Source organism: Drosophila bipectinata, chromosome 3R (genome assembly GCF_030179905.1).
Source record: "Drosophila bipectinata strain 14024-0381.07 chromosome 3R, DbipHiC1v2, whole genome shotgun sequence".
Lineage (NCBI taxonomy): Eukaryota > Metazoa > Arthropoda > Insecta > Diptera > Drosophilidae > Drosophila > Drosophila bipectinata.
The window spans coordinates 14706278-14733489 of record NC_091739.1 but is presented as its reverse complement, the minus strand read 5'-3'; the positions used below and the strand labels follow the sequence as shown (position 1 = coordinate 14733489).

General features: G+C 42.0%; 8 protein-coding genes across 12 annotated transcripts; 2 read left to right on the top strand and 6 right to left on the bottom strand.

The window, feature by feature from the left end:
• Positions 1-1574: 1574 nt before the first annotated feature.
• Positions 1575-4285, top strand: LOC108129688 (protein VAC14 homolog). 2 transcript variants are annotated; one of them, XM_017247885.3, is made up of 9 exons: positions 1576-1774; positions 1843-1993; positions 2050-2280; positions 2332-2797; positions 2853-3179; positions 3235-3340; positions 3396-3692; positions 3746-3988; positions 4043-4285. In XM_017247885.3, exons 1-9 carry the CDS (start codon positions 1677-1679, stop codon positions 4182-4184), a joined length of 2061 nt encoding a protein of 686 aa, XP_017103374.2. In that variant the 5' UTR covers positions 1576-1676; the 3' UTR covers positions 4185-4285. The 2 variants fall into 2 exon arrangements, with proteins under 2 accessions (XP_017103375.1, XP_017103374.2); XM_017247886.3 differs by lacking the exons at positions 3396-3692; positions 3746-3988; positions 4043-4285 and having other exon boundaries at positions 1575-1774; positions 3237-3256.
• Positions 4286-4315: 30 nt separating this feature from the next.
• Polr3C (RNA polymerase III subunit C) lies at positions 4316-6343 on the bottom strand. Of its 2 annotated transcripts, none has more exons than XM_017247887.3 (7): positions 6233-6343; positions 5898-6175; positions 5340-5841; positions 5182-5287; positions 4776-5125; positions 4550-4717; positions 4316-4496 (listed from the first exon to the last, which is right to left on the bottom strand). In XM_017247887.3, the coding sequence occupies exons 1-7, from the start codon at positions 6341-6343 to the stop codon at positions 4329-4331; spliced, it is 1683 nt and encodes a 560-aa protein (XP_017103376.2). In that variant the 3' UTR covers positions 4316-4328. The 2 variants fall into 2 exon arrangements, with proteins under 2 accessions (XP_017103376.2, XP_070138154.1); XM_070282053.1 differs by having other exon boundaries at positions 5898-6180; positions 6233-6300.
• Positions 6344-6442: 99 nt separating this feature from the next.
• On the top strand, positions 6443-8096 carry LOC108129691 (F-box only protein 9). Its single transcript, XM_017247891.3, has 3 exons — positions 6443-6584; positions 6654-7347; positions 7402-8096. Exons 2-3 carry the CDS (start codon positions 6671-6673, stop codon positions 8045-8047), a joined length of 1323 nt encoding a protein of 440 aa, XP_017103380.2. The 5' UTR covers positions 6443-6584; positions 6654-6670; the 3' UTR covers positions 8048-8096.
• trus (programmed cell death 2 like trus) lies at positions 8091-9952 on the bottom strand. The gene is made up of 3 exons (XM_017247890.3): positions 9755-9952; positions 8650-9683; positions 8091-8585 (listed from the first exon to the last, which is right to left on the bottom strand). The coding sequence occupies exons 1-3, from the start codon at positions 9860-9862 to the stop codon at positions 8330-8332; spliced, it is 1398 nt and encodes a 465-aa protein (XP_017103379.2). The 5' UTR covers positions 9863-9952; the 3' UTR covers positions 8091-8329.
• A 140-nt stretch (positions 9953-10092) lies between these two features.
• On the bottom strand, positions 10093-17099 carry LOC108129692 (UNC93-like protein MFSD11). The gene is made up of 4 exons (XM_017247892.3): positions 16704-17099; positions 11630-11799; positions 11105-11562; positions 10093-11045 (listed from the first exon to the last, which is right to left on the bottom strand). The coding sequence occupies exons 1-4, from the start codon at positions 16791-16793 to the stop codon at positions 10450-10452; spliced, it is 1314 nt and encodes a 437-aa protein (XP_017103381.2). The 5' UTR covers positions 16794-17099; the 3' UTR covers positions 10093-10449.
• LOC108129693 (uncharacterized) lies at positions 13125-14738 on the bottom strand. Its single transcript, XM_070282054.1, has one exon. It carries the CDS (start codon positions 14605-14607, stop codon positions 14185-14187), a length of 423 nt encoding a protein of 140 aa, XP_070138155.1. The 5' UTR covers positions 14608-14738; the 3' UTR covers positions 13125-14184.
• Positions 17100-17608: 509 nt separating the features above from the next.
• vrs (versager) lies at positions 17609-19423 on the bottom strand. 2 transcript variants are annotated; one of them, XM_017247881.3, is made up of 2 exons: positions 18950-19423; positions 17609-18891 (listed from the first exon to the last, which is right to left on the bottom strand). In XM_017247881.3, exons 1-2 carry the CDS (start codon positions 19301-19303, stop codon positions 17701-17703), a joined length of 1545 nt encoding a protein of 514 aa, XP_017103370.2. In that variant the 5' UTR covers positions 19304-19423; the 3' UTR covers positions 17609-17700. The 2 variants fall into 2 exon arrangements, with proteins under 2 accessions (XP_017103370.2, XP_017103371.2); XM_017247882.3 differs by having other exon boundaries at positions 18962-19423.
• Positions 19424-19758: 335 nt separating this feature from the next.
• LOC108129685 (acyl-CoA Delta-9 desaturase) lies at positions 19759-27114 on the bottom strand. Of its 2 annotated transcripts, none has more exons than XM_017247883.3 (5): positions 27009-27114; positions 22118-22437; positions 20743-21079; positions 20496-20681; positions 19759-20440 (listed from the first exon to the last, which is right to left on the bottom strand). In XM_017247883.3, the coding sequence occupies exons 2-5, from the start codon at positions 22425-22427 to the stop codon at positions 20122-20124; spliced, it is 1152 nt and encodes a 383-aa protein (XP_017103372.1). In that variant the 5' UTR covers positions 22428-22437; positions 27009-27114; the 3' UTR covers positions 19759-20121. The 2 variants fall into 2 exon arrangements, with proteins under 2 accessions (XP_017103372.1, XP_017103373.1); XM_017247884.3 differs by lacking the exon at positions 27009-27114 and adding an exon at positions 25128-25324.
• Positions 27115-27212: the final 98 nt, after the last annotated feature.

The window sequence follows — 27212 nt, the reverse complement described above, 5'->3', positions numbered from 1 at the left end:
GCCCACAGTGATGGCTATATCTTCCGCAATTCTCATCCGATTCTCAAGCGGAGTACCTTAAACGATTTCTGGATCGATTCGCCACCATTCTGCATCAAAATCCTGAGACAAAATATTTTTTAGATTTTTTGCTTATTTTTCGTGAGGGATCCCTTGAAAATGGGGTTTTCTCTCATATGGCCCACAGTGATGGCTATATCTTTCCCAATTCTCATCCGATTCTCAAGCGGAGTACCTTAAACGATTTCTGGATCGATTCGCCACCATTCTGCATCAAAATCCTGAGACAAAATATTTTTTAGATTTTTTGCTTATTTTTCGTGAGGGATCCCTTGAAAATGGGGTTTTCTCTCATATGGCCCACAGTGATGGCTATATCTTTCCCAATTCTCATCCGATTCTCAAGCGGAGTACCTTAAACGATTTCTGGATCGATTCGCCACCATTCTGCATCAAAATCCTGAGACAAAATATTTTTTAGATTTTTTGTCCATTTTTCGTGAGGGATCCCTTGAAAATGGGGTTTTCTCTCATATGGCCCACAGTGATGGCTATATCTTCCGCAATTCTCATCCGATTCTCAAGCGGAGTACCTTAAACGATTTCTGGATCGATTTGCCACCATTCTGCATCAAAATCCTGAGACAAAATATTTTTTAGATTTTTTGCTTATTTTTCGTGAGGGATCCCTTGAAAATGGGGTTTTCTCTCATATGGCCCACAGTGATGGCTATATCTTTCCCAATTCTCATCCGATTCTCAAGCGGAGTACCTTAAACGATTTCTGGATCGATTCGCCACCATTCTGCATCAAAATCCTGAGACAAAATATTTTTTAGATTTTTTGTCCATTTTTCGTGAGGCATCCCTTGAAAATGGGGTTTTCTCTCATATGGCCCACAGTGATGGCTATATATTCCGCAATTCTCATCCGATTCTCAAGCGGAGTACCTTAAACGATTTCTGGATTGATTCGCCACCATTCTGCATCAAAATCCTGAGACAAAATATTTTTAAGATTTTGTGTCCATTTTTCGTTAGGCATCCCTTGAAAATGGGGTTTTCTCTATAGGGCCAACACTGATAGCTATATCTTTCCCAATTCTCAAGCGGAGTACCTTTAACGATTTCTGGATTGATTCGCCACCATTATGCATCAAAATCCTGAGACAAAATATTTTTTAGATTTTTTGTCCATTTTTCGTGAGGCATCCCCTGAAAATGTTGTTTTCTCCTATGGGGTCCACGGTGATGGCTATATCTTCCGCAATTCTCATCCGATTCTCATGCGGAGTACCTTAAACGATTTCTGGATCGATTCTCAACCATTCTGCATCAAAATCCTGAAACAAAATATTTGTAAAATTTGTTGTCCATTTTTCGTGATGGGATCCCTGAAAATGGGGTTTTTGCCTATAGGTTGAAAAAGTTGTTTGGAAATAAAAAGTATAATGTATAGAATCAGAATACATATTTATATATCTTTCATTTAAATTTATTGCAGTAATCCGTTTAATCCTTTTTTTTATAGAACAGTGTTTGAAAATACATGAAATTTCCCCTATTTCTGTGTTCATTAACGATTGTAGGAAATCAGCTGTTTTCAAGTTTTTTGGCAAAAAACCGCCCAGCAAAACAAAATATTTGTCAAATATTGCAGATTTTCAAAATAAGTTATGGATCCACCGTACGCACCGCTCAGCGAGTCCTGCGCCAAGGCTCTGGGTGACAAAGTTTATGAAAAACGAAAGCTGGCTTCACAGGAGATCGAGAAGTGAGTATTAAGGGAATTAAATATTGCCGATTCGTCATTCCTATTGCTTACTACCAACTACTTCACAGAATGGTCACAGAGTTTAATAATAAGAACAACTCGGTCCAAATTCGGAAGCTAATAGACGTACTGTCTACAGACTATGCGACATCTCGGGACGTCAACCGCAGGAAGGGAGCTCTTATCGGTTTGGCGGCCACTGGATTAGGGCTGGGAAAGGTGCTATTAGTCATACAATGGTGGTTTTTTATACGAAATTTTATCCATATTTGTAGGACTCTGATAAGTATGTAAACGAATTGGTTACTCCCATTCTTACGTGCCTTAATGATCCCGATCTGCGAGTGCGTTACTTTGCCTGCGAATCGTTGTACAATGTGGTCAAAGTGGCCCGATCCGCCATCATTCCATTCTTTCCGGAGCTGTTTGCTGCCCTTTCCCGGCTTGTCACCGACTCTGATCAGACGGTTAAGGATGGCAGTGAGCTTCTCGACCGCCTTCTCAAGGTAGGGAATCTGCCCTTGTGTTCCACCACATCCTAACTCTTTTCTTTCCAGGACATTGTTACAGAATCGTCGCAAACTTTTAACTTGGAAGCATTTATACCTCTGCTGAGAGAGCACATCTACGTGAAGGATGCTTTTGCCCGCCAGTATGTGATCTCCTGGATTTCCATTCTAAATGCTGTTCCTGACATAAACATGGTCAACTATCTAACCGAAATCCTTGACGGTCTGTTCGTCATGCTCGAGGACAACACGCCAGAAATTCAGCGCATGTGCGAAAACGCAATCAGCCAGTTTTTGAAATCCATACGCAACGACTCTTCCTCCGTGAGAATGGAGGATACAATCAACACGTTGATTACCCATGCACAGTCGCCCAACGAACTGATCAAGTCAACTGCCATCAATTGGATACGGGAGTTTGTCCAGATATTTGGCACCAGTGTCCTTCCCTACGCCAGCGGAATATTTACTGCAATCCTGCCATGTCTCGAATACAATTTAGAATCGAAACGAAGTAAGACAGTTTTAAAAGAATTAAAAGTGGTCGACTTTAAAATAAATACTTTCAGGCATTAAGGAGAGTGCTGTTTCCGTCAACAACACGATGATGCTGCTTGTGTCAACCAAGGAACTAAAAACGCAAACGGGTGATAAGATAGATTTGTCCTCTATTATGGATGTTCTTTCTCAGTATCTAACGCACAATTCCATGCACACCAAAATTGCGGTGCTCAAGTGGATCCATCATTTGTTCACCAATTTTCCCAACGAGATGTCTCAACATGCCAGCAATTTGAACAACAATCTCTTATCAACGCTGGCCGATAACTCCGATGAAGTGGTTCTCCAGAGTTTATCTGTTCTGGCCGAAATTGTCAACTCCCAGGATAATAGAGGTAAACGCTAAGATTACAATAAAGCCAATAAATGAAATATATTTTTAAATTTCAGAGAATGACTTTAAAAAGACACACTACCGCAAGTTTTTACTTAGCTTATTGAATCTCTTCAGTGAGGAAAAGCTGATCTTGGAAAACAGAGCCAGTCTCATAATAAGGTAAGCTTTGTTTTCGGAATATATCACATGAAATAATATTTGTTTTAAATTTTAGAAAACTGTGTGTACTTCTTAATGCCGAATATATTTACCGCACCTTTGCGGAGATCATAGCAGACGAGGTACCCAACTTGAAGTTTGCCTCTACAGTGGTTCGTCTGCTGAATATCATTCTGCTAACCTCCACGGAACTTTTTGAGTTGCGTACCAGCTTGCGAACAATTTCCAATGAAAAGTCTGCGGATCTTTTTCAATGTCTTTACAAAAGCTGGGCTCATTGTCCAGTTTCCACGCTGTCCTTGTGCCTTCTGGCCCAGAGCTACCAGCACGTCTCTCGTTTGGTGACATTATTGTAAGTAAAATTTAACCAAACATTTATCATTTTTAATAAGCTTTTTTCTTTAGTGCTGATGTGGAAATTACACTAGAGCTGCTTACTGAATTGGATAAACTAGTGCAATTAATAGAGTCTCCTATTTTCGGACCACTGCGATTAACGCTAGTTTCAAAGGCAAACAATTGTGCAGATGCCCAATACCTGGCACATGCCCTATTTGGAATTCTTATGCTGCTCCCCCAAACGGAAGCATTCGATACGTTGAGGAATCGCCTGCAATGTGTCCCCAACTACTGGGGTCAAAATCCCATGTAAGGTCTTGGAATGCATTAATGTCAACCTATATTTGATATTTTCTTTGGCAGCGATGAGCGGAACTCCCTGGAGTACAAAAGCGGCATTGATTTCGATGCCCTGGAACAACACTTCATTAAGCTGCAGAAGGCGCATCGCGAACAACGTATTGTGCATCGGAAACGCAGCATAATTACTCCAGAAAGTAATTAGAGTCCTTAAATGCTATTTGTGTAACCTGTGATTAAGCCAAAAGTTATTTGAAACCCTCGTAAATGTCTCAGTAAATGTGAATCTTGAAAGCCTCTACCATATTCCAAATTGTTTGACTACTTTATGTATCTCTTAAATATATTTTTATTTAAACTTTCTAATGCCAGTTGGCAAGGTGGTGCAATGATGCTGATACATTTGGAGCAGGAAGATTGTATCGTCCAGGGTCAGTTCTGCCTTTGACAAGGTCTTTATACGATTCTTCACCTTTTTAAGGATCTCACATTCTGGCGGTGTAAAAGTCTCCACAATCTGAAATACAACGAGGTTAATGAAGTTACATGACTAAGTTTAAAGAATTCTACCTCGGCGATATATTCATCCGACTCCCCGCGTTCTTTCATTGTCTCCACAATGCTGTCCAGCCTTTGAGATTTTTCAATGAGACCTTTGTGCTCATTTTTTTCAAAGTTAGATCGCTCGATGGTGTTATATAGTGACTTGTAGCTCACATCCAACAACATTCTCACAGTCTGAAATTCACAGGTTAGTATATAATACATAATTTTTTGGAAACAAGTTTATACGAACATCTTTTTCTCTGACTTGGAAAAGATAAAAGGCTTTTGCTGGTCCATTACTCCCACCTCCCGGTTTTTTGATAATTTTTACATGAATAAACTGTTCTTGGAACAAATTATAGGCCAGGGACTTGGCCTCCTTGGAGGGTATCATGGCTTCCTTTTGCAAGTCCTCCTGTTCGATGTACTTCTTGCAGCGGATAACTCTAAAGATACGAGCTGCCTTTGAACCGAAACGTTCAGTTATTACGGACTCGACACATGCGAAGGCCAGCGATTCGAACGACTTCTCCATGTCCACCACAAAAAGACCACCTCCCATATCCCCTACTCTCCGAAGGAAGCCCAGCGAGTCGTCGGCTGTCAAACGGAAGGTATTAAATGAAATGAAAAGTATTTAAGTTATGAGCACTTACTTATTAAGCTGATGTACTGATCCAGGTACTTCATGAGGTCCAGGTTATTGGATTTCTTTTCGATCGTTTGTTTGATTTCAACAAACGTTATTTGGTTAGAGAGTTTCTGAAAAATCAATAGCTTAAATTAAGTACTTTTAACAAGAAATTTTCCATACCCGCTGCCAGGGATCAGTGGAATTGTACATTATTTTCAGAATAAACCGAAAGCACTCGGCTGCGTTTTCTCCCAGTTTTCTTTCAATAGCATCTATCATGATGGAATCCCGAAAGTCCTGATGAAATCGATCGTAGTTCAGATTCCACACCATATGGCCGTCTTTAGCTTCGCTAACTGTTGCTTCCCCCTTTCGAATCTTGGCCAGAAGCTGAAGATCAATGTTAGGGTGTCTGTAAAAGTCGCATTCGTTGGTCTCGAACTTTGGGACAACTTCTTCTGTATCATCCGTCGACAAAAGCTCAGGTTTCTTTATAATATAGTGGTCGGTAATCATTTGGAGAAAGGAATTGCGATAGGATTCCGCGGTCTCCGATTTGTTCTCGCCCTCTGTCAGACACTTGACGAGAATCCCTGTGGCAGTATCCGAACCAGAGTTGATCAGCTCCTCGGCGATAGAGGCGCCAACGTTTCCGTACTTCGCTTGCACCAAATGAACATAACTGAAATTAGAATATCCACTTGTTATTTAAAATATACAATGGATATCATGGCTTACCGTGGATACCGCAGCAGACAGAGCACATCCTCCCGCCTGAGAGCATATTCCGCCAAAAAGGGGTTCTGCTGGGAGGCTCCAAAGTCAACTAACCGGTACTTGACCAACACAGCTAGAGCGAGGGCCACCTCCTTGCGGGATAACTTGGTGGAACTGGCAATCTGCGACAGAGACCTCGTGGTGGCCGAAAACAGGCAATCAGCGACTAACTGGACCACTTTTCCGAAGCACTGCTCCAGAATGGCAGAGCACAGATGCGAGTAATCCGCAGACATGGCCTACACTATGTATTGGTGGAATATTAATTCATTATTTTATTAAAATAACTGAAGTACCTTCTGCGAAGAGTATTCCGGCAAACCAAAACAAAAACAAAACCTGATTGACCAGCAAAAGTATGACCATGGTAATAAACATATGTTGTCAAGACAACGGTCACACTGCATGCAATAGTTTTACGCTGCTAGAAGTGCTTCGTTCGCCGTATCTGAATTAACTTAATCTTGGGGTCTTACCAATGGCCACATGTTGCTCCCAGTTTCGCACGACTTCGAAATTCTGGGGTGAAGCCCGCGGCCACTATCAGCAATACGCGCGGCCCTTTATTATAAATTCAAAAGCCTTTATTTTTTTCGTCTCCTCACCTTCCTGGCAATCCACTAGCCACCTATATTAGACGTCTTACAGGTTAGAATTGCGTCAGATAACAGAGGTGCCAATCTATTTTTGCTATCTGCATCTGTTTTTCTTTTGCAGACCAGTTTAACCCAGCCATGTCGGATGCCGAGTCAGACAATGAGGGGCAAGGTCATGGTCCCAATGCTCTAGACGAGTTTCGTGAGAACTGGCAGCGCGAGCTCCAGGAACAGCTGAAGCCTGGCCAGAGAGGTGGTGGCAAAGGAGAACATTCCGGCGATGCCACCGAAGCAGAATTGTTGCAGGCCAAGGCCCAGAGTCTCTTCCGCACAGCCGTTCTTCTCGAGCAGAAGGGGAAAGTCTACGACGCATTACCCTTCTACCGGAAGGCTACGCAAATCATGCCAGACATTGAGTTCAAGTACTATGAGCTGCAGAAGCTCAGTGGAGACCAGGTCAACAAAAAGCTTCATAGCCTACCAGGCGACTTTGCCAAACAGTTGGATCTCGGAAGGTCTGAAACTTTGCCCGAGACAGGGGATGCGGTTTCGGACAATCTCTACGAAAAGTTCCAGCTCGATCTGCGCCAGGATAACGGCTACAATGGCAAATTGATGGCTTCTAGTCGGGACGCAAGTGTACTGACCACAGGGCTCCACTTCTCGGATTTGCCACCCGAGATAGTAATGCGTATACTTCGCTGGGTGGTCTCCGCTCAACTGGATATGCGCTCCCTGGAACAGTGTGCTGCCGTCTGCAAGGGATTCTACGTCTATGCGAGAGATGAGGAGATCTGGAGACTGGCCTGTAACAAGTAAGTGATCTAAAGTTTTGCTTTAACGTATTTCTGTAAAAACATCTTTTTTAGAGTATGGGGCCACAATGTAGGAACGTTGAACTCCGATGCAGAGGATACCGAAAGTAGCAACACATACTACTCCTGGCGCGATATGTTCATCCGTCGCGAAAGGGTGCACTTCAACGGCTGCTACATAAGCAAAACTACGTACCTGCGTATGGGTGAAAACAGCTTTCAGGATCAGTATTATCGTCCTGTACAGCTGGTGGAATACTATCGGTACATTCGATTCATGCCTGACGGCAAAGTCCTGATGATGACCAGCGCGGACGAGCCAGCCCAAGGAGTGAACAGGCTAAAGCAACCTCATAACATAAGGCCAGACGTTTTACGTGGTCGTTACCGGCTTTTCGGTAATACAGTGACTTTGGTTCTACAGAAATCACAAGCCAGGGCAACTGGACACATGCGGCAGAGACGAGGAAGCGTCATGCCCATCGAGGAGAACTCAACCGAATTCCTTATTGAACTACGCATCACAAACTCGCCTAAACGCCGATGCGCCCAGTTGGTCTGGTCGCACTACACGCTCGTTCAAAAGCGGAATACGGTGGATACCAGCTCCGATTTTGATCTAACAGACACCAAGTATCCGCCACTATGGTTTTCAACTGTCAGAAGCTATCACCTGGATGCCGATGCACCATTAGCTTAAGTTAACACCTGTTCCCATTAATGGGGAAATAAAAGAATCCGAATTGAAACCCTGTTAGAGGGGGAGTGGAAATAACGAGATATTATTAGCAACTATCCTCTTCGGCGTGTCTAAAAGCGTACAACGTTCTTAACAACTAGAGCGTAAAATCTTCCTAGGACATTCGAGAAGCTTAGCTTTTTCTCTGCAGTTTGCATTTAAAATTCGTTGCACAGGTCTGCAACTTAGCAGCTACGGCGTACAGTTTCTATGGCTTTTGGTAATCACTGGAGGAGCATCGCTCTAAGACTCTGACTGCACCACCACATGCTCGTATCGCATCAGGTCAGGGGTGTCCCAGCAGCTCTTGAGGCAAGTGAATACCAGCACGTTGCCGAATTCAATCGGTACACCGCAGCCATTCTGCTGGAACCGCAACTTGGGAATGAGAGTGGGCAGCAGCTGAACCTCGCAAATTGTCTCACCACGACAGTTCTGACATTTGGGCAGTGGCTCAGTCAGTGGAGCCACGAGTAACGGAAGAGCATCTCGGGAATACCTATATTGAAGAAGGTCTATTTTAAGACAACTCTTTTATCTCCAAATTGAAGCATATAGCTTACCTCAAGACTTGGCCTGGGTTCTGCTGGATGGTTGATATAAAGTTGTGAAAAACGAAATCTCCATGAGCCGGTATTGCCTTTTCGTATTCCTCGCCTGGTTCACCGGAGCCCGCAGCCGCTCCAGTGGGTGAATTGGCTGCGTCTCCGTCGCGTAGCTTGTACTCTTGGTAGAGATCACGTATATGATCCATGGATAGGGCTCCACCGTAGTTCTCAAAGTCATCCGCCATGCTCTTGCTCTCAACATCGACCGAAATGTAAAAGGGTGTCAGGGTTAGGTCCTTGATCTGCGACAATGACACAGACGTGTGCTTGAGTAGGGCGATCAGATCTCGTTCCGGCTTGTTAGGCGAGTCGACTAACACTACGTCAGTTTCCGGACCCTCGATTTCGGCGCAAATCGTCGCAGAGGCAGCAGAGGCTCCAGCGAAATCCATGCTGGGAGCGGCGGCAGCTGCACAATTCGCGTTGGGATCGTCATCAATGTTTTGTGGCGAGATCATGTCCAGTTGGTGAAAACCAGAAATCAAGTCGTTCTCCAGCGAGGTGCTCTCATCCTCGTCATCATCGTCCACGTTATTCTTGGAGTGCTCCAACTTTAAGGGCTCCTCGATATCCACACATCCCAAATTGTTGGACCGTACATTGCCATTTTGCTCTTCGTCAGCGGTAAGGTCCATAGCCTCATCCTCGTTCTCCGTCTTAACCGATGCCACGATTCCACTGTCTCCCCAGTCATCTGCTCCACTGCACCAGCTCGATGCTTTGAGACTGGCGGACTTGCTCTTCTTTTTCGGCTTACTGGCTTTTGGCGACTGCTCACTTATAACTTCGAACTGGTGGTCCAGGTGTTGGGTGCGCACGCACAGCCAACTCCTCTGATTTTGGGAGCACGCGGGACTGACGCACCCAAAAACATAGAGGCTGCGATGAAACTGGGAGCGCTCCAAGGGGGCATACATCTGGACAATCAAGGGACGTGCTGCACCGCATAACGGGCAGACTGGAATAGTCACCGCATGTCCGGGCCAGTCCTGAAAATATGGGTAAAAATCAATTTCAATTATCTTCGGTCCCTTTTAGGGCTGAGAAATAACGTTCTTACGGGAGTGCCGCCTATTTTATTGGTGCAGCTGTTCAGAAACTGCTCCTGCTTGGCCGATATTTCCTCATCCTCGAAGCCCAGGTACACTGTTGACTTATTTTTTGCCATTTTTCATCTTTTGCGGGTATTGTCTCAGTTCTTAGCTTGCAGCGACCCCGTGGGTGGGGGGTGTTTTTCAATAGTTTAGTGTGACCACAATTGCCATACCACGACCGTGCTTCGATTGCAAAACGGATGGCAATGCCCATCTGGTTATCGATAACCTGATGGATAGCGGGCACGTTTGAAACTAATTGAAAGTTATAACACTTTCCACAAACCAAAAAAACCAAAACAAGTTTTTGTTTCCTTAAAATTCTCTATATATATTTGCGCGGATATGCTTTGCGTGCACGCCGCCCGATTTGCTTATTAATACTCAATTGCTGTGGTTTAATTTACAATTGCACATTCGTTGCTTACAATAAATAAACGCACATATACAGTACACACATATAAAAACATAGACAACTAGTTTACAATTACGGTTTGGAATGCCAACATTAAAATACAAATATGTAGCAACAGCAGCGCACAACAAACTTATTAGTTATTGTCTAGGAAGACGACGCAGTCGCACGGATCTAACGCACTCCGGGGAAATTTAACAATTGCGAACCAAACTGGTCGCCCTAACGCTCTAAGGAACAACTATTCTACTTCTCCAGGGCTTCCTGCTCCCGATGCTGTCGCTTGAAGCCCCATTCTACGAAAACAAAAGCAATGGTGCCAATGGTTCCCGTGACCACCAGGATGCCGAGTTGGACGTACAGTCCAAAGTGCGAGGAGTAGAAAAAGCTGATGGCCGCTGCCACTGACTGGGTGAACTTGAAGAGGGCAAAAGCCCCCACAGCATTATTCACGTACTCTCCGCCCAGCATCGAGTAGATTTGTGTGTTGAAGCAGGCATCGCCCAGGCCCAACAGGAAGGCGCAGATCAGTGCAATGGTGGCGCTGGGCGGATCCAGATACGATATATCGGTGGTATCTTTAAACGGTGCGCTGTTCGGCAGGTTGATAAAGGTCATGAAGAATGCCACCATGTGCATCACGTAACCGGCAATTACGATGGGGTCGCGTCCATATCGCGTCGTCTTGTTGCCCAGAATTCCGAAGAGTCCACCTCCGAAGACCTCACCGGCTCCAATGCAAATGCCAACCAGGCCCACGATCTCCTTGGGCGTTTCGGCTATTTTCGTTGTGAATCCAATGGCGGAGCCGAAAACTCCACTAAAGAACGATAGTTCCAGACCTGCAATCAAAGTTATCTTTAGTTTTCATTTACTTAAAAGAATTCAAAGGTAAACATACCTGTATAAAAGAATGCCAAGCTGAGAAGCAGCATTTTCTTGGTGAAGAAAAGCTGACCCGCCGACTTCAGGGCGTACATGGCCTGACCACACCCTGTATGCTTCTGCTCCAGTTCATTATCATGCTCCGCATTGTCCGCCATGTAGCGCAGAGCCGCCAGGAAGACAATGCCCAGGACGGCTATCAAAGTCAGCACTCCGATGACCAGATTCCGGGTCTCCTTATCAATTCGCGTTTTGTCCTGGAACTGGTAGTACACAAACAAGTTCCCGATGAACATGCTGCACTGCAGCAAGGCCCAGAAAACGCCGGAGTTTCGGGATATGGTCGAAGACTCGCTGCACCTGGCGAGATAGGTACCCTGTCCCGTCCAGGTGATCGAGGCCCCCAACCCGAGAACCGCACTGCCCACGTACAGCAGTACTGTCGACGGAAACATGAACGTGATCATGAACGCGCTAGAAAGTTAAATCATTAGTGGCCGATCTTTATTGTATAGATATCTTGGGTCTCGGATCTACTCACGTATAGGTCAATGCTCCCACGACCATGGCCACTCGGGGACCCGTAAAAGATATGAACGAAGGTGCCAGCCAGTTGGAGAGGGAGAAGAACAGATAAATGATGGCCAGGCTGGTGTAGCCCTCACCCTTGAAGCTCTCATCCTCCTGGGAAATACTGTCCAGTATGGTTTTCTACGGAAAGATCGGATGGGGGGTAATCAATCGATTAGCATGATTAGCATTTCGAAAACGTGCCAGAAACATATTGATTGTTGCATTTCAATGAACCGGTAGAAATGTTTACTGTTTATATGTTTTTTTTTTAAATACCATACCGAAAACGTGTTATCGTTTCAAGTACACCGTAATACAGGTATTTCCTGTCCGGATACGATTTTCGAGACAAAAATCTATATTAGTATGGCTGTTATCCCCCCTTTGTCTAATGTTGTCTATAAACCTCAAGGTTTTCCAAATAAATTATTGATAATCTTAAGAGATCAACGACTTGTTTTATATTCTATAAAAATATATTATAACTAAATACCCGCTGGTGTATATTCTGATTCTGGGCGAGCCTTGAAATCGAGTCTGCAACCAGATTCAAGTGCAACATTGCAATTCTTGCATCTGATCTCAATGTGGATATTGTGAATGGAAAATTTCAAGCTTAATATGCGAAACATGTTTGCTGTTGCGGTGGAAATTTTCCATTCTAAAGGACGCATCTCAGTAACTGTCGAATGATATCGTTATCTCACTGCAAAATTCTGACTCTGACACGATTTCGATTTCTATATGCATCAATTAAGTGGCACTGGCACTGGTAGATCTGGTCTGGTCCTCGTCCCCATTTCGCATTCCAATGCGACTGCTGCATTATCAGTAAAAGCCAGCTTAGTGGAGGGGCGACAGTACTTCAGAACTTTTCTCAAGATTCGAGCCAGCTTTTTCCACAGCAAGTGAAAGTGGGAACTACCCGAAGCCGGAACTGTTCCATTATGTTTAATTAATAGCATACAGGAACTAGTCGTTTAAAAACAATATATATAGTTTTAAGACCATCATCCAACGGACTATACTATCGAAGCAATACCATTCTGATAAGAAATCTCAGGTTTCAAGTGTAATCACTCCTTATCAGTTCGATAGCATTAATGGGTCTCCATGAACATTAGTTGATGATCTTTTTATTATTCGATTGACGGGGCACCTAACCCGGGAATTGGGTCAAGATTTGAACAAACAATGCCGAAAGAAAGTCGAGTGCAATAAAGAAAGTCATGTGCGTATGCGGAATTGCAGGAGAACACATGAAAAAATTTATTAATTCGATTGCGTTTATGTTGTTTATTTATTACGCAAAAGAAACTGGCACATCGGCTCAACAAAAACTCAAAACAAAAAAAACGAAACTAAAACTACAGAAACGAGTTTGAACCTCCTTTAAATAGGGTATTCCGACTTTTAGTTAAAGCTTGTATCCCCTTCATGAATAAAAAAAAACCAACCTATAATTTGTGGCGCCTTTGTGAGCTTAAATTTTAATTCGGCACTTTACAAATATAGAAAAAATATTTGAACCTTAATCATCCGATGGGGATGGTGAACTATCCAAGAGGGGACAGGTGCGTTTCCCAAGACGGTCCAGTGGATGCAAATTTTCGTTCATTTTTTGACCCTTAGTTATGGTGAACTCGGCCTGATCGAATAGTTTTCTTTTCATCGCAAAGGATACCTCTGGCTCTGGCGTTACTCTGGCGCTCGGATTGGTTAAATCAGAAAGCGTTGATGTTGAACTTGATCCCGCCCTTGGATCCAGCATTTGGGACATTAAGCTCCTACGCTGCTCGATATTTAACTTTTGAGTTAGTTCGGTATTATCTAAAGCTTTGGTGGCCGCTGGCAGTGGGGTGTCCGCTCTGGTAGCCTTCATCAGGCCATAGGTACGTGTTTCGGTGGCCTCTTCAGAGGGCGTTTGGAAATACCCACTTTTTGGGAAATAGTTCTTCTGCTTCTTCATTTTGAATTGGCTTTAAAATTTGTATTCTCTGTGATTTGTTTAATCGAGTTTCATTAAAAATTTACATTGACTGTTTTTTAAATGACTCTTTGTTTCTCTTTGTTTGTGTTCTAACTACAAGTTTCGATTGTGCCTGTTTATCTAAATGTGACAGCAGTTCCTATTTTTGTATCTATAAGATTATGCCTAGCTCATGATACAATTATATATGGCCTAGCTGACCTACTGTCTTGAACCAACCATAACTGCGATCTTAAATAAATCCACAGCTCGGTTTAATTTTGAAATGATTCGGCTGGAGTTTCTCAAAATCTCAGTAATTTAATAGGATAAATTCATAGAGGGATTTACGGTTTAAAAAATGTACTTCTTCACTAGCATATCCCTATATCCCTCTCCCTATATCCCTATGTCCTATATCCTAGCATATCCCTTTCTCTATATCTCCCTAACCACCTCTGCTTAAAAATGTCTTTTAATAAATAAAAAAAAAAGAAAATATGGACTATAACTGCTTTATTATAATATACATAAAGTACTATTTTGAAAAACATCTATCTGCTGATGGTAAGGCGCATTTCGTGTATATATCGTTTGATATCATCCATGTTCGTGCGCTCCACAGTATCTCCATGTATTGGGCTATTCGGATGGAAGTTTTCACTCATTTTCTTCCCCTTGGCGATTGTGAACTCGGCGGTATCGAACAGCTTACGCTTCTTCTCAAACTCCGACTTAGTCAAGGACATCCCGGACTTGAGAGTACCACTGGACATTGAAGATTCGTCTTCATTGGAGCTTTCTATATTCGACATACGCTGCAGCTTCTCCCTAAGCTTGTCGCGATCCACAGAGGTCTTGGCAACGGGATTGGGAGTATTCGAGCGAAGCGCCTTGAGGAGTCCATAGGTACGATAATCGGATGGCACTATGGAATTGCTTCGATATATGCTCGCATTGTTCTTGAATCTTTGCATCTTGTATCTCAATTATTTTCTAATATTAAATGTATGAGGTGTTTTGTTATGGTTTCTTGATTTCGGAATATTAAACTAAACAGTGATTTTAGTTTTCAGTTTCAGGTTGAAAATCAGTTGTTAGAGACTTTCAATACTGACTTGATTCCAAAAGCTGGCTTGACTAGACCCCCAGGTGGTGGGGGGGACTGGGGCAGTGCTGGTGGTGGGCTCGTCGGCGCACACCCACTTTTTGGTTTGTTGTTGTGCAACAAGGCGAAGGCGCCTAGCGGCTGTTCGCCGCCATGTGTTATGCTCGCTGTCTGGGCGCAGGCGCTCCACCCCGCTGCTCCCGCCCACTCCCGCCGTCACCCAACTGAATGGATGTGTGCATATGTATGTTGGTCAACCTGGCTAGCTTATATTGCTGACGTGGCCTTGACGCTTCTGTGTGTGTGTGTGTGTGTGTGTGTGTGTGTGTATAAGCTTGCAATTGCAATGACATTGAAAGAGTTGGCGTTTGACGCGCTTAGTGAGTGTGTGAGCACTGTGTCTTGAATTTCGATTGCGCAATCAGTTGGAAAGCAGACTGGCAGTCAAGTGTTCTGTTCCTTTCCACAGGTTGCACCACATCCACATCAGCCAAGGCCCCCATGGTTGAAAATGGCTTTCTAACTGCCGGTCGACCAATCTATCGATCGGTCGGATTGTTGGTCTATAAGCTTGGCTAACAACGCCATAGCACGCCCTGTTTGGAATTCCGAGCGCCGCATTCGCCGCTGCCATGGCAAATTGTTTTTATTAAAGTAAAACACTAACTAGAGGGCAGAAACAAACTAACACAAAAAATATTTACCCATTGCGCATGCGCGAAAGGCCAAAATCCAAACATAACTTAAATTACATTGCCCTTACTCATGCCGTAACAATTTCAGAGACTTTGGATTTATCCGAACCGAAGGTGCTTATATAGAGTCCATTGAACCATAACAAAATGCTTGATAAATTTGCTTCCAATGCAAAACAATGACAACGACGTATTTTGGTGGCCAGTATTCGTTTTCGAGTTTCGGTCATAAAATAAAATGCTTCGCATTCGTAATAAGCCAGGCCAAAAAAAGTGAAAAAGAATGTTTCTTTTTTTTTTTGCACACCCGCCAATCCAGTCTCCATCGATATAGATTCTATATGGTATAGGCAGGTCTGTGTTTTCTGGTTTTATGATTAGCTGGCTGGCGTGACCTTGATCTTACTGCTTGAATTAACCGTAATAAATAATTCGCAATATAAACAGTTAGAGGATGGAATGGGCGTTTCTAAGGCATTATCTTTTCCTATCATTACGGATAACTGCATGTAGCGTAATTATTGCCAAATATTAATTAGTTAATCGTTGTCAGTTGATTAAATGATTTTATCGGAGTGTGGCATCTAGTTTTATGGCAGTGGGATCATCATCAGCTGGTTCCTAGAAGAGAATTTATGGCAGGATATCTAAAATAAGGTCTAAAATACGATTTTAGAGCATTTTTTTTATTTCATGAAAGCTATCTTATGTAAAATTATCTTACATTACGTATACGCCCTGTATAACTTCCTACAGAATCTAATTCTCTCATTGGGGTCAATTTTTGTGGCTGCAGTTGACTTCTCTTATTCATAAATCAAGAGATTCTATGGGGGGCGAGTGATAAGTTCCCAAGAGCAGCCTCCTCTTTCTTATCAATGAAAGATTCATTCTCTGCTGCGATGATAGAATTATTCAACAAAGCGAACAAAGGCACGACCTTTGGGCAGTTCATTAAATTATAATAATAAAACCAACTCCACGCCACTTACACTTTACACTGCCGCAAATCAGGGTAATTTACGAGCTCGGCCCAATTGCTGTTGCCAGCTTTGTTCGCCGACGTCCTGTCGTGGCGGTCGTCGTGTGGGAAGCGGGCAGGTGTGGGTGGCAGGAAAGGACCAAGGCTACTGCCATGTCTATTGACAAGGACAAGGACGTAAATACCAATGGCAAGGATACGTCAACAACGCCCACGCATACATACACACGCTCGGATTTCGAGAGAGAAGGGCGAGAAAGGTCGGAAAGGGACTGGGACCGTTCTTACCTCAATGTTACACATGGTCTGGAACGCCGTAAAGACGAACATAAAACCGACGCCCAGGATGAGAATCATCAGGAACTTCATATCCATCATGATAGCTGGCTGTTTAAGCTTTCGGCCAGCCACGAGAGCAATTAAATCGAATTAAAATAAGTACCCGCGCACTGCATTTACATTTGCGACGTCACGGAAGTGAGGGGGCGTCACTCAGATTGCTCTCTCAATTAGTGGACACAATACACCGCAAGATGGAGGCACTCAAGTGCATCAAAATAGGTATTAGCACTTGTCGAAAACAATAACAGAGTCTTAGAAGAGGTAAAAAAAGGTAAACCACGCAAAACTCAAACCAAAACAGAGCCTTTTTAAATCTAAATGCAATGTTTACGCGTCGACAGCTGAGAGTTGAATGGCAAGACTTTGCAGCAACGCAGTAATAAAAGAGAGGGAAGCAGTGAGAGGAACTCAGCAGCCGCACCGACTACATACTACCTTACCTACCTGTGTTTTTGGTATATTCGTAACTGTGTAGTTTATTTTTCATATAAACGTTTATGAAGTAGACAAAATATATTTGTCAAATATATTTAAAAGAGGCCGTTTTAATAATTTCTGGATTTTATTTAACTTTCTTTACCCCGAATAACAGGAAACTATTTGTTCAAGAAGAAAAAGAGAATGAAGATTTTTTAAAAATTTCTTGTTCAATTATATATGTAGATAATAAAATTAATAAAAATGTATATACATATCTAAAATCGTAGCGAATATACTCTATTAAAGAGAGTTAAGATAATGAAATCGGAGAGTGGTGTGAGAGCGAAACCTTACACACACACAAAATGAAAGAGGTAATGCTCACGCGCCATCCGATAGGTCCACCCCTAATATCAGAAATTAACAGTATCTTTTAATAGGAGGGTCTCACTAAAAACCGTTACAGATTTATTTTTGAATTTTCACTAAAGATGTTTACAAGTTCTGCTATTTTAAGCTTAAATCAGTTATAAAAATCATAATTAGATTTGCTACTCTGGGGGGTTACAGAACCAAAAGCTGATTTTGAAGTACTTGGTTCCTGTGCTGATTCAGATTTAGCTTCAAACGAGGTTGGCGCATCTTGTCCATGTAGAGATTCGGCTAAAGGATTCAGTCCTGGTTCCTGTGCAGACTCCGACGACTTAACTCCAAACGAGGCTCGCGAATCTTGGCCATGTAGAGATTCAGTTACAGGATTAAGTCCTGGTTCCTGTCCAGACTCCGACGATTTAACTCCAAACGAGGCTCGTGAGTCTTGGCAATGTAAGGATTCGGCTAAAAGATTCAGTCCCGGTTCCTGTGTTGATTGAGTTGGGTACGAATGATTGGTACCCACACTTGACAACATTTGTCGCATATAATGTACGTCTAGAAACTCCGGGTTAAAAAACGTCGGTGCTACTCTGGGATTGGTACGGTTAGATTCTAGTGTCCTTGGAGAATTTGATTTATCGCCGACTGAATCTTGAGCACCCTGGGCCACACTTGTTTGTGAAGTAGAATTTATGTTTCCCACAGATGTAAACGAAGGTGTTTCAACAGGGGCTGCCATGGACATTTGGTCCGGATACCAAATCTGCATACAGGAATCCATTTCTTTCAGCGATACCATTGAGCAGGCACTGCTTTGGTGAAGATCTGCCGCAGCATCCACAGATTTCAGCTCATGGCCGGATGATTTTTGTTCAAGATTGTCTTCCATAGACAAGCCATTGGGCATTTGGTTAAAAGTGCCCAATACAAAAGGGCGCGAGGTTGTTTGGCTATTCTTATCGTCGTATACATCCTCTTCATCATTTTGATCGACATCCATGTAATGATCGACATCTTGGCTTGTGTTTGGGATGAATTCAACTTCAGGATCGATGTTAGAATCTACACAGGGACTACATTCCATGCACACAACTTGTTGATAATATTGAGTTTTATCCTTTGCTTTCAAAGCCAGTTTCTTTGGCTTAAAACCACGTCCTGGCTTTTTCTTATAAGCTCTCTTTGGAGGCGGGACTACCTTCTTTTCTTTTACCAGACGCTTGGTTGTGCGGAATATCTTCCTAGCCTTTTCCTGTTCGTTTCCAGAAAGAGAGTCTGGAGTGATCAGCTTAGTGGTTGCATTATCCGGGTCCATCCGTGTAAAGCTTCGCCTGCGTTGCTATGGAATTAAAGGTAATATGGTTAGACATTATCATACTTACATATCTCACACTTACTAAAATATTTACTTTTTCACGAGAAGCAGTATTGCCGGGCACACTTGGGACGGCTTTTGGAACAGCCCGTCCCTTACTTGCGCATACCCGAGGTTGAGTAAGGGAGAAAGCCACCGAGTAGGCATTAATACCTCCTGACTTTGATACTAGGCCCATGCTGGCCAAGTTATTCAGCGACTCATGGATGGTCTTATCAAAGTTACGAACGGGCTTGACTCGAGTTTTAGCCATCTGGATCTTAACCTGCTTAGCAATAGCTCCGGTCGAAACGAATTCCTTCTTGGAACCCTGCAGGAAGCAGATTGCCTTAAAGACGTGCCGGTTAACTTTCTTTGGAATATTAAATATATCCATTTTAGAAAAATACTATTCGTTAGAAAAATTTAAAAATTTTGATTTTGATTTATTTTCAGTTGACTAGTTACTTAGAGAAGACTTATGTGTTACCGGTAGGAGTGAAAGTACGAAACTGAAATGAAACAATTCGAGACATATTCAGGTTACGGAAAGGCCTACTGGGATCTGTTACCCAGAGGCGTTTTCCAAATTTATTTTAAACATTTAAAGGAATATCATATGTTTATGTGAAAGTGTCATTTCTAACATCGATCGTTTAGTTTATATGTAGTTATATTAGTTCCTTGATTATTCTGTTGGGTTTTTGGCTTATGCTAAATACTAAAATCTTTCCTATGCAGGTATTTCATGTTCATTGAAACGGAAAGTATTTCTTCTATAGTTGTATGTAGTATAAATTTGAAACGGGTGATTTTTCTCTGATTTCAAAATGACTTCGAGATAACAGCGAATGAAAAAGCTCCAATTTTCCGTCTATTGTACATCAATATACAGGTTTAAAGCGTTTTATATGCATATGTATAAATACAAAATTATTTTTCATTTTTCAGTTTTTCCAAAGCGGTTCCAGAGCGAAAAAACAGCTTCCAGAGCTGGTTTAGCACCAACGGTATAAAGTTCTCAAGATACAACAAAGAATTATATTAACTTTTATATCTTAGAATTAATTAAATGGTCTTTTTTTGTTTGCTTCTCTACTGCTGTTGCTTTACGAAATTGAATCCGCGGACATATGCAAATGGAAAATAACTTTTCAATGGTTTTGATTGATTTCTTGCTGAACCCTCCCTTGATTAACCCTAGGCCCGGTCTGTCTATTCGCTCTTTTTGTGTGTAATGACAGCATCCTCCATTTCCTCCTTGGACTGGTCCTTGTCGCCCCAGCCCCATGTGGCGTGAGTGCCGTCGCCGGTGCGCTTAACACGCTTCTGGATGATGTCCGATGACACGGTCTTCAGGTCGTAGGCCCAGCCAATCTTGGCGAAGAAGTCAATGAAGGCGGTGGTGAAGTTTAGGGAGTATTTGCCGAACTCAGCCGTCTTGTAGTCCCAGGGGAAGACGTGGTGGTAGTTATGCCAGCCCTCGCCGAAGGCAAGGATAGCCACCGAAATGTTCTCAGAGGGGTTAATGAATCTAAAAAGATTTCAAAGTCAATGCTATGCCATTTTGTAAGCTCTTAGTTACTCACTTGTCGTAGGGGCGTCCGCCAAACTTGTGGGCAGCACTGTTAACCAGCCAGGTTACGTTCAGAATGAAACACCAGCGGAACATGGTAGCCACAAACCAGGAGTTGACGAAGGATTCATCCCAGAAGTACATGGGGACGATTGTGGGCAGAATAAAGCAAGCCAGGGGCATCAAGATCATGTAGTATCTACAAGAACAAATATTATTCATTAGAGTCCAGTTTTAAAAAGTGGTCAAAGCAGGCTTACTTCTTTTGGAACATCAGGACAGGGTCGGCACGCAGATCAGATAGATCGACTCCCTTGCCCTTGGCCTTCACCTCGGGGTGCTTCTTGCACAGTAGCCAGCCGACGTGGGAGAAGAAGAATCCACGAGTGGCGTTGTGGGGATCAGCATCGGTTTCCGAGTACTTGTGGTGCACACGATGATCACGAGCCCAATGATAGGCGGCATCTTGGAAGGCGATTGTGTTAAAGATGGCCAGGATCACGCGCAGAGGCCACTTGGCCTTGTAGGAGCGATGGGCCCAAAGGCGATGAGCTCCGGCAGTGATGCCCAAACCGGACACCACATACATGATGTAGGCTATAATAATAAAAAGCAATCATTTATTTATAAATTGAAAATAACGAATTAATTTTTTTTTTATTTCTGCCAATTCATAATTTTAGATTACATAGTAGTACACAGATTTCCGCAGAAGGACTTTTTAAATTTTGACAACAGCAATCAGAATAGGAGAAAGAATAAATATATGCTCCTCTTGGAGAACTGGAATTATGGATTATTTGGGTCATTCCATTTGGATTTCAAAAACTTAAATAGAGAACTAGCTGAGCGTGGTAGTGATGGTGCTGCCGTCGTTGGTCTTGACGTAGTGCCTGGAAGGTCACGCAAGTCCTTGGGTCTATATTCATCATTTTTCAAAGAATATTTTTCATGATCACACTTAAGAAAGCCCTTGTTTGTTAGATTTTCTACAGACGCCGCTATAACCAATTTTAGGTCCTTTACTGGATTCAAATTGCGCATCGTGTATGCAGCTTCCAGTTGAATTTCCTCCAGGGTAGCATAATTGTCTTCCTCCATTTTAGTTATGTAGTAGACCGCTTTGTATACATGTCTATATACTTTTGGTGGTATCTTTGTTTGTTCCATGTTTTATAAGATGGATAAAATATTTTAATATTGGATATGTTTGATTTGTTGTGAGGAGAATGTATCGTCTCAAATGGGAGAATAGTATTGTTCTATATCCATGTATTGTTCTAATATTGTTCTCCCAGGGGACTTGATTTAATAAAATTGAAAGTATAGGCACGTACGAAAATGCGTATATGTAATCGCTATAAAATCGTTTTCGATCAGTCGTCTGAGCCGTGTGTTGCTTGGACTTCCATAAATGCGACTTTGAGAAGGTTATCAGTGCGTTGAAAATTAGATAACCCTAACGGCACGCGTCTGGAAGATGAAAATCGTTGCCATGTCCCTCATTGACTTTATCGTTTTAAAAAATATATATTTGCAACCGAATTCATCGGAAAATACGAGACTTCAGATAAGATTTCAATACCCAAACATAGTTAGTGATGGAAATCTAGTTATAGCCTTGACTCTACTCACCGAAAGCAATGGTCTGCCACTTGGCGGAGGCAATCATCAAGTAGGCTCCATAGAGGGCCGCCAGATGCAAGTATCCGAAGGCGATGATGTTGCGCCATACGAGTTTCAGGCGGCGCTTTTCGGCCTTTTTCAAGGAGACAATGTCCTTGTCGAGGGCACCGTCTGTGGTCTCCACATCGCACTCGAAGAGCACTCCGGTGGAGTCCTGCTGCAGCTTGTTGAGGGGCTGCTCCGAATCGGCAGCGGCGGTGGCCGCGGCGAGCAGAGAGTCCGTAATGGACTGGGCTCCGGCATGGGCGTTCGGTGGCATCTTGCGTCAACTGTGGGTTAAAAAATTATAGTTTAGTTTCAAGCTCTTAGCCGCAAAACAAGGCAAAGCAAAATACATAAACAAAAGAGCAATTAGTGTATGCAATGTTGGTGTTTTAAGCAATTAGCTATCTGAACTTGACACGCTTTCGGCAGGTGAGTCTAAGTTGTGACCGGACACCTTTGCCATTCTTAGCCAAAAACGCGACGTTTTTATTATCGCTGACTGAATAAAATATCGACATGATGCGGCCGTGTCCTTGTAACAGGATTCCCCACATGAATAATAAAAAATGCCGGTGTGAGAAAAAAGCACACACGGCGATGGGCAGGTGTTGGATTATTCCGTTAAACAAATGGGTCACTGGGAACTTGGCACCTTCCCCCAAGGTTAAGAGCGGCCCACGCTGATGTATTTAATCTCACTAAGTGGGTGGCGTGGAAAATTCCTTGCTGAAATTCGGCACTGTTTTTTTTATGCACCCCATCACCTAGTAACTTCCGAACAATTGGCAAGAATTTCCAATTGCAGTGCCAACACCTGTACTCGTGCATTCACAGAATTACACTTGGTGGAAACTTTTGCGCCTGGTCTTAGCTTAAAATTTATTTAATTTTTTATATAGCCGTGGCTTTAATTAAACTGTACCGCTTGGTTCAGGTTTTAAAAGTGCTGTGTTGAATTTTAGTACCATGAGGAATCGCCGAAAAGCTTTTTCGCTGTCGGTTCCTCGGCGCAAGCTCCGAAGAGAGCTAAAGCTTTTGCAGGTGTGTTGTTTGCAGATTAGATGTTGGCCAGTTTGGCGATTTGCCTATTGCTAAGGTCAGGGTTAATATTGGCTGTTGTGCTGCGTCTAGACTAGAAGACTTTGTCCAATCTTATCGCTGCCGCTTTTGCCCAGTTTTGTGGCGTGAAGGCGGCGTGGGTTTATCTATCCAATCACATGCGATTCACACGCTAATCAATGTTTTTTTTGCATTTCATCAGACAACCAATTATTACACTTGGCCGCAAACGAGATATGATGTGAACATTAGTCAATTAAACACGTGAACCGGGAGCGGTGGCGGTAGCGGGAGCTTAAAAAATCATACGATGCTGACTCAAGACCAAGTATAGGAGGGTGATTAGAAAGAACACATAGAGAACCAGATCCAGGGACCGGGGTTATAACAAGCACAACTTTGTTTCTTTTAAAGTACCTTTTTTACATATATAATTAATTTACACCTTTTGAATGCTTTTTTACTAAAACCAAATAGTACTACCTCTTAAAAAAGGTCTTTGGGAAAGACTGTATGAGTTCATTGAAAGAACAGCAGATCACAGCAAAAGCTTTCGAATATGGCGAAAGTCTAAACAAGTGATAGGGGGAGCAGAGAAAAAGCTCATAGTGGCGTTATGTCAACAAAGCAGCAGATTGTTCTTGTTCCTAAATGGTGGGCCAAAAAGCCGGCAAACTGCTTTCATGGCAACTCAAACAAGCCAGAAGGCTCAGGCCATTTATTCTGGGCGCACATTGAACTTGAATTCAACCGACTCGTGGCCTCTTTGCAGATTTGGTTTATTGTTAGAGTTGGTGGGGGCACACAGAAAGTGTGGGAGCTTATATTTAAGAGAGAGAGAGTGCCAGCGGAAAGAAAGTACGAAGAGAGCAATTTGCGACAAATGTTTTTGTTGTTGGATACCCGTATCACGTTGCAGAAGCGTGATGCTTGTTGCGTCTCTAACATACACTGAGAAAGCATCAAATAGAATACATATGAATCGCCACTACAAAGTAGTCACAACAAAAGATATTTAAAGGAGGAAAAAAATATATATATATATATTAATAATTTTAATAATCTAATCAAAAAGTTCTGGATTATAAAATATATTAAAGTGCATCACGTTTTTTTGAGATGCTTCATCTATTAATTGAATACATTTCCACATTTGTCATTTAGACTTTAACTAAAACCAGTTTAGTCCGACACGCTGCTTTGGCGTTTAACAAGTGCAAATTATTTTCTCCAATTCGCCACATTTAATTTGCAATTTAAGCAGATAATTAACATTGCGTATACGTTATATAATTGTTGCCAAAGTTCAATAACCGTACAAAAAAAAAAAGAATATTTAGTGTGTAAAGAACGAAGAAATGCTTGTTGGAGGAAATGGATAGAATTAAGAATATAATTATCTAAGTACACAAACCAAAGCTCAACTTAATAGCTGGCATGAAGACATGAGGAAGTTACAAGGGACAGACCCCTTGACCCTTTCTCCAATTAACAATTTAGATTTTGTTTAATTGTAGTTAACTGGAAGTGCAAAAAGCATGTCTTTTAAAAAACCATTAGTAACTTTTATGACACCCTCTGCAAGGGTATAAAAAAAAAAGAAACTAGCATTTAACCTTCCTCGAGACCCATTGACCGCTCAACTAAAACCTTCAAAACCGAAGAGTGAGTGCTACATAAACTTGAGCCAAGATCATCGGCTTTGGACTTAACATAAACAATTCACAAATGTATATTTTATGGTGGTAATATACGCAAATAATAAAATACTGCAGAATTAGAAAAATGACTTTTCTTGCTTTTCGGGCTTTGGCTTTTACGTAAACACTGGTCACCAAACTAAACTCCTGTTGCAATATTGCAACAAGTAATTGCAGTCACCAAAATTGTAGTCGAATCCAGCTGAGAAACCAACCTGTTTGCTTTTCCAAAAGTGACACGACTTTTCTTAAAACTCGCGCTTCTCTTTTCGGCACTGTCGCAGTAACTAAGACTAGGTGTCTTTGGTATAATGGTCTGCACTATTTGATTTATTTGTTTTTTGAGGGATAATATGAGGAGGAGTGCCTAGAGCACACGTCCGCACGCTAGACGAATTCAGTTCGAACTAACTAAACTTTCGTACACCTGCCAAAACGAAAACATTCGGCTTGGCGAAAAGGCGAACGAGGCGACGTCAGAGCTTTTTCTGTCGGCGTTTGCATTTTGTTGTTATTTCCCCAGAGTTCCCCAAGATTAGCGACATGCACGTAGCTCAATCTTGCGCCCTAATCTGGAGGAAATTGTAAGCATCTGCCTCATCGTCGATCAACAAGTAATAATACCAAATATACTTAGGGGTATATAACCCTTAAGTGAGCAGGGTAATTGAATCTATAATTAAATAAAGAAAGGGAGTTATTTTCAGTAGGAAAGTAATACAAGCCGGTTAGCTTGTAAACAATGCAATTTTCAGAAAGATAACCAGAGCCAGAGCCAAAAGGTTTAGCCTTCGCACTTTGGACCATCTTTAGTTTGGGTCTATTTTACCCAATCTAATCGATGTTTTCTGGTTTGCTGCGTTTCCATGATAATGGGTTATCCGTGAATACACCTGGCCTTCTCATAATCTGCTTATAGATAACTTTGCTGTTCTCGAACTTTGGCCGGTCCAAAACCAGTCGGTTAGATCGGCTCCTCGCAATTTCGGCCATTAACTTTACATATTCGATAAAAGCCAGACGAATATATAAAAAATTAACATATTGTTTTATATTATTAATTCTCTTTTGAATAGAGAATATGAGGTTAGACGTGAATGATTTTGAAAATAGTGGTATATCTCTAAAGCAGTTAAACCTTAAATTTTAATATAGTCTTACTATATAGTACAGTTTTGAGCCCTACGAAATGCCATGCACCTTTATACAATCAAGTTTAAGTTTTAACCTTGAAAAAATGTTAAGTGACATAAACATCTCAATGAAAAGCAATTCTTTGGGATATAAAGACACGCTATTCTAATCAAAATATATATCAAATAATACTGCATGGTGGAGCACAGTTGCGCAGTTGACAGATGAGCTGGCTTTAAACCTGTGCATTGTGCACTTTATACTCCACATCCATGTATGTTTGTTTAGATTAATCATTTATGTATGAATAAGCAATCTGTTAAGGCAGTTCTGGCGCCATACAATATTTGCTCTGGACGTCAATTGAAAAACGTTGGATTTTCGCTAAACTTTGGTAAGGGAATAAATACACACTAGTATTTAGTATAAAATATTTAAATACTCTTTAAATAATAGATTAACAGATCTGCTTTTGGTAGGATGGTTTGATTTTAATCATAATACTTAAAATATATTATATGATGAATGATGCTAAATGAGTGTAGCTCTACCAGAAGAACATTCTCAACAACAACGTGGCTTAATCTAACCATAGACAACGCTGCAGGAGTGAAAACATCTGATAGAGGAACGCGTGATGCCGAATGCCCCTGAAAGGGTTAAAGCCGCTGGGCATGACGTCTGACGTCACAGCGGCGTGCGCGTTAAGGTCGCATGTAAACAACTCGGGTGCATCTAACCATCTATAATGTAATAAATTACTAAATAAATTTCCATTGATTATAATCACCCAAGCATCTTATCAGCCAAAAAAGAAATACGCCGCCAGCCGCCCAAGTCACGTTTACGCATGCCACACTTCAATACATACAGTGCTTCAATTTAATGTTTCTTGGTATTGTAAAATCATTTAAAATTATTTTGTCTTAGCTTATAAACTATTGTCACTAAGCCGAACTTACCGAAATAGGCTTAAATCCTTTAAAAGTGGCTCAACTTATGTTCGGTGAAGAATTGGCTGGCTGTAGAGATGACATAACTACATTAGAAGAAGAAGAATATGCAAGCCGAAGGTTATATCGTTTTATCGATAGTTATATGACATTCAAACAGTTATAAATCCCTTTTTTAAAAGTTGTAACTTTTAAAACTTTTAGGGCTTTTTT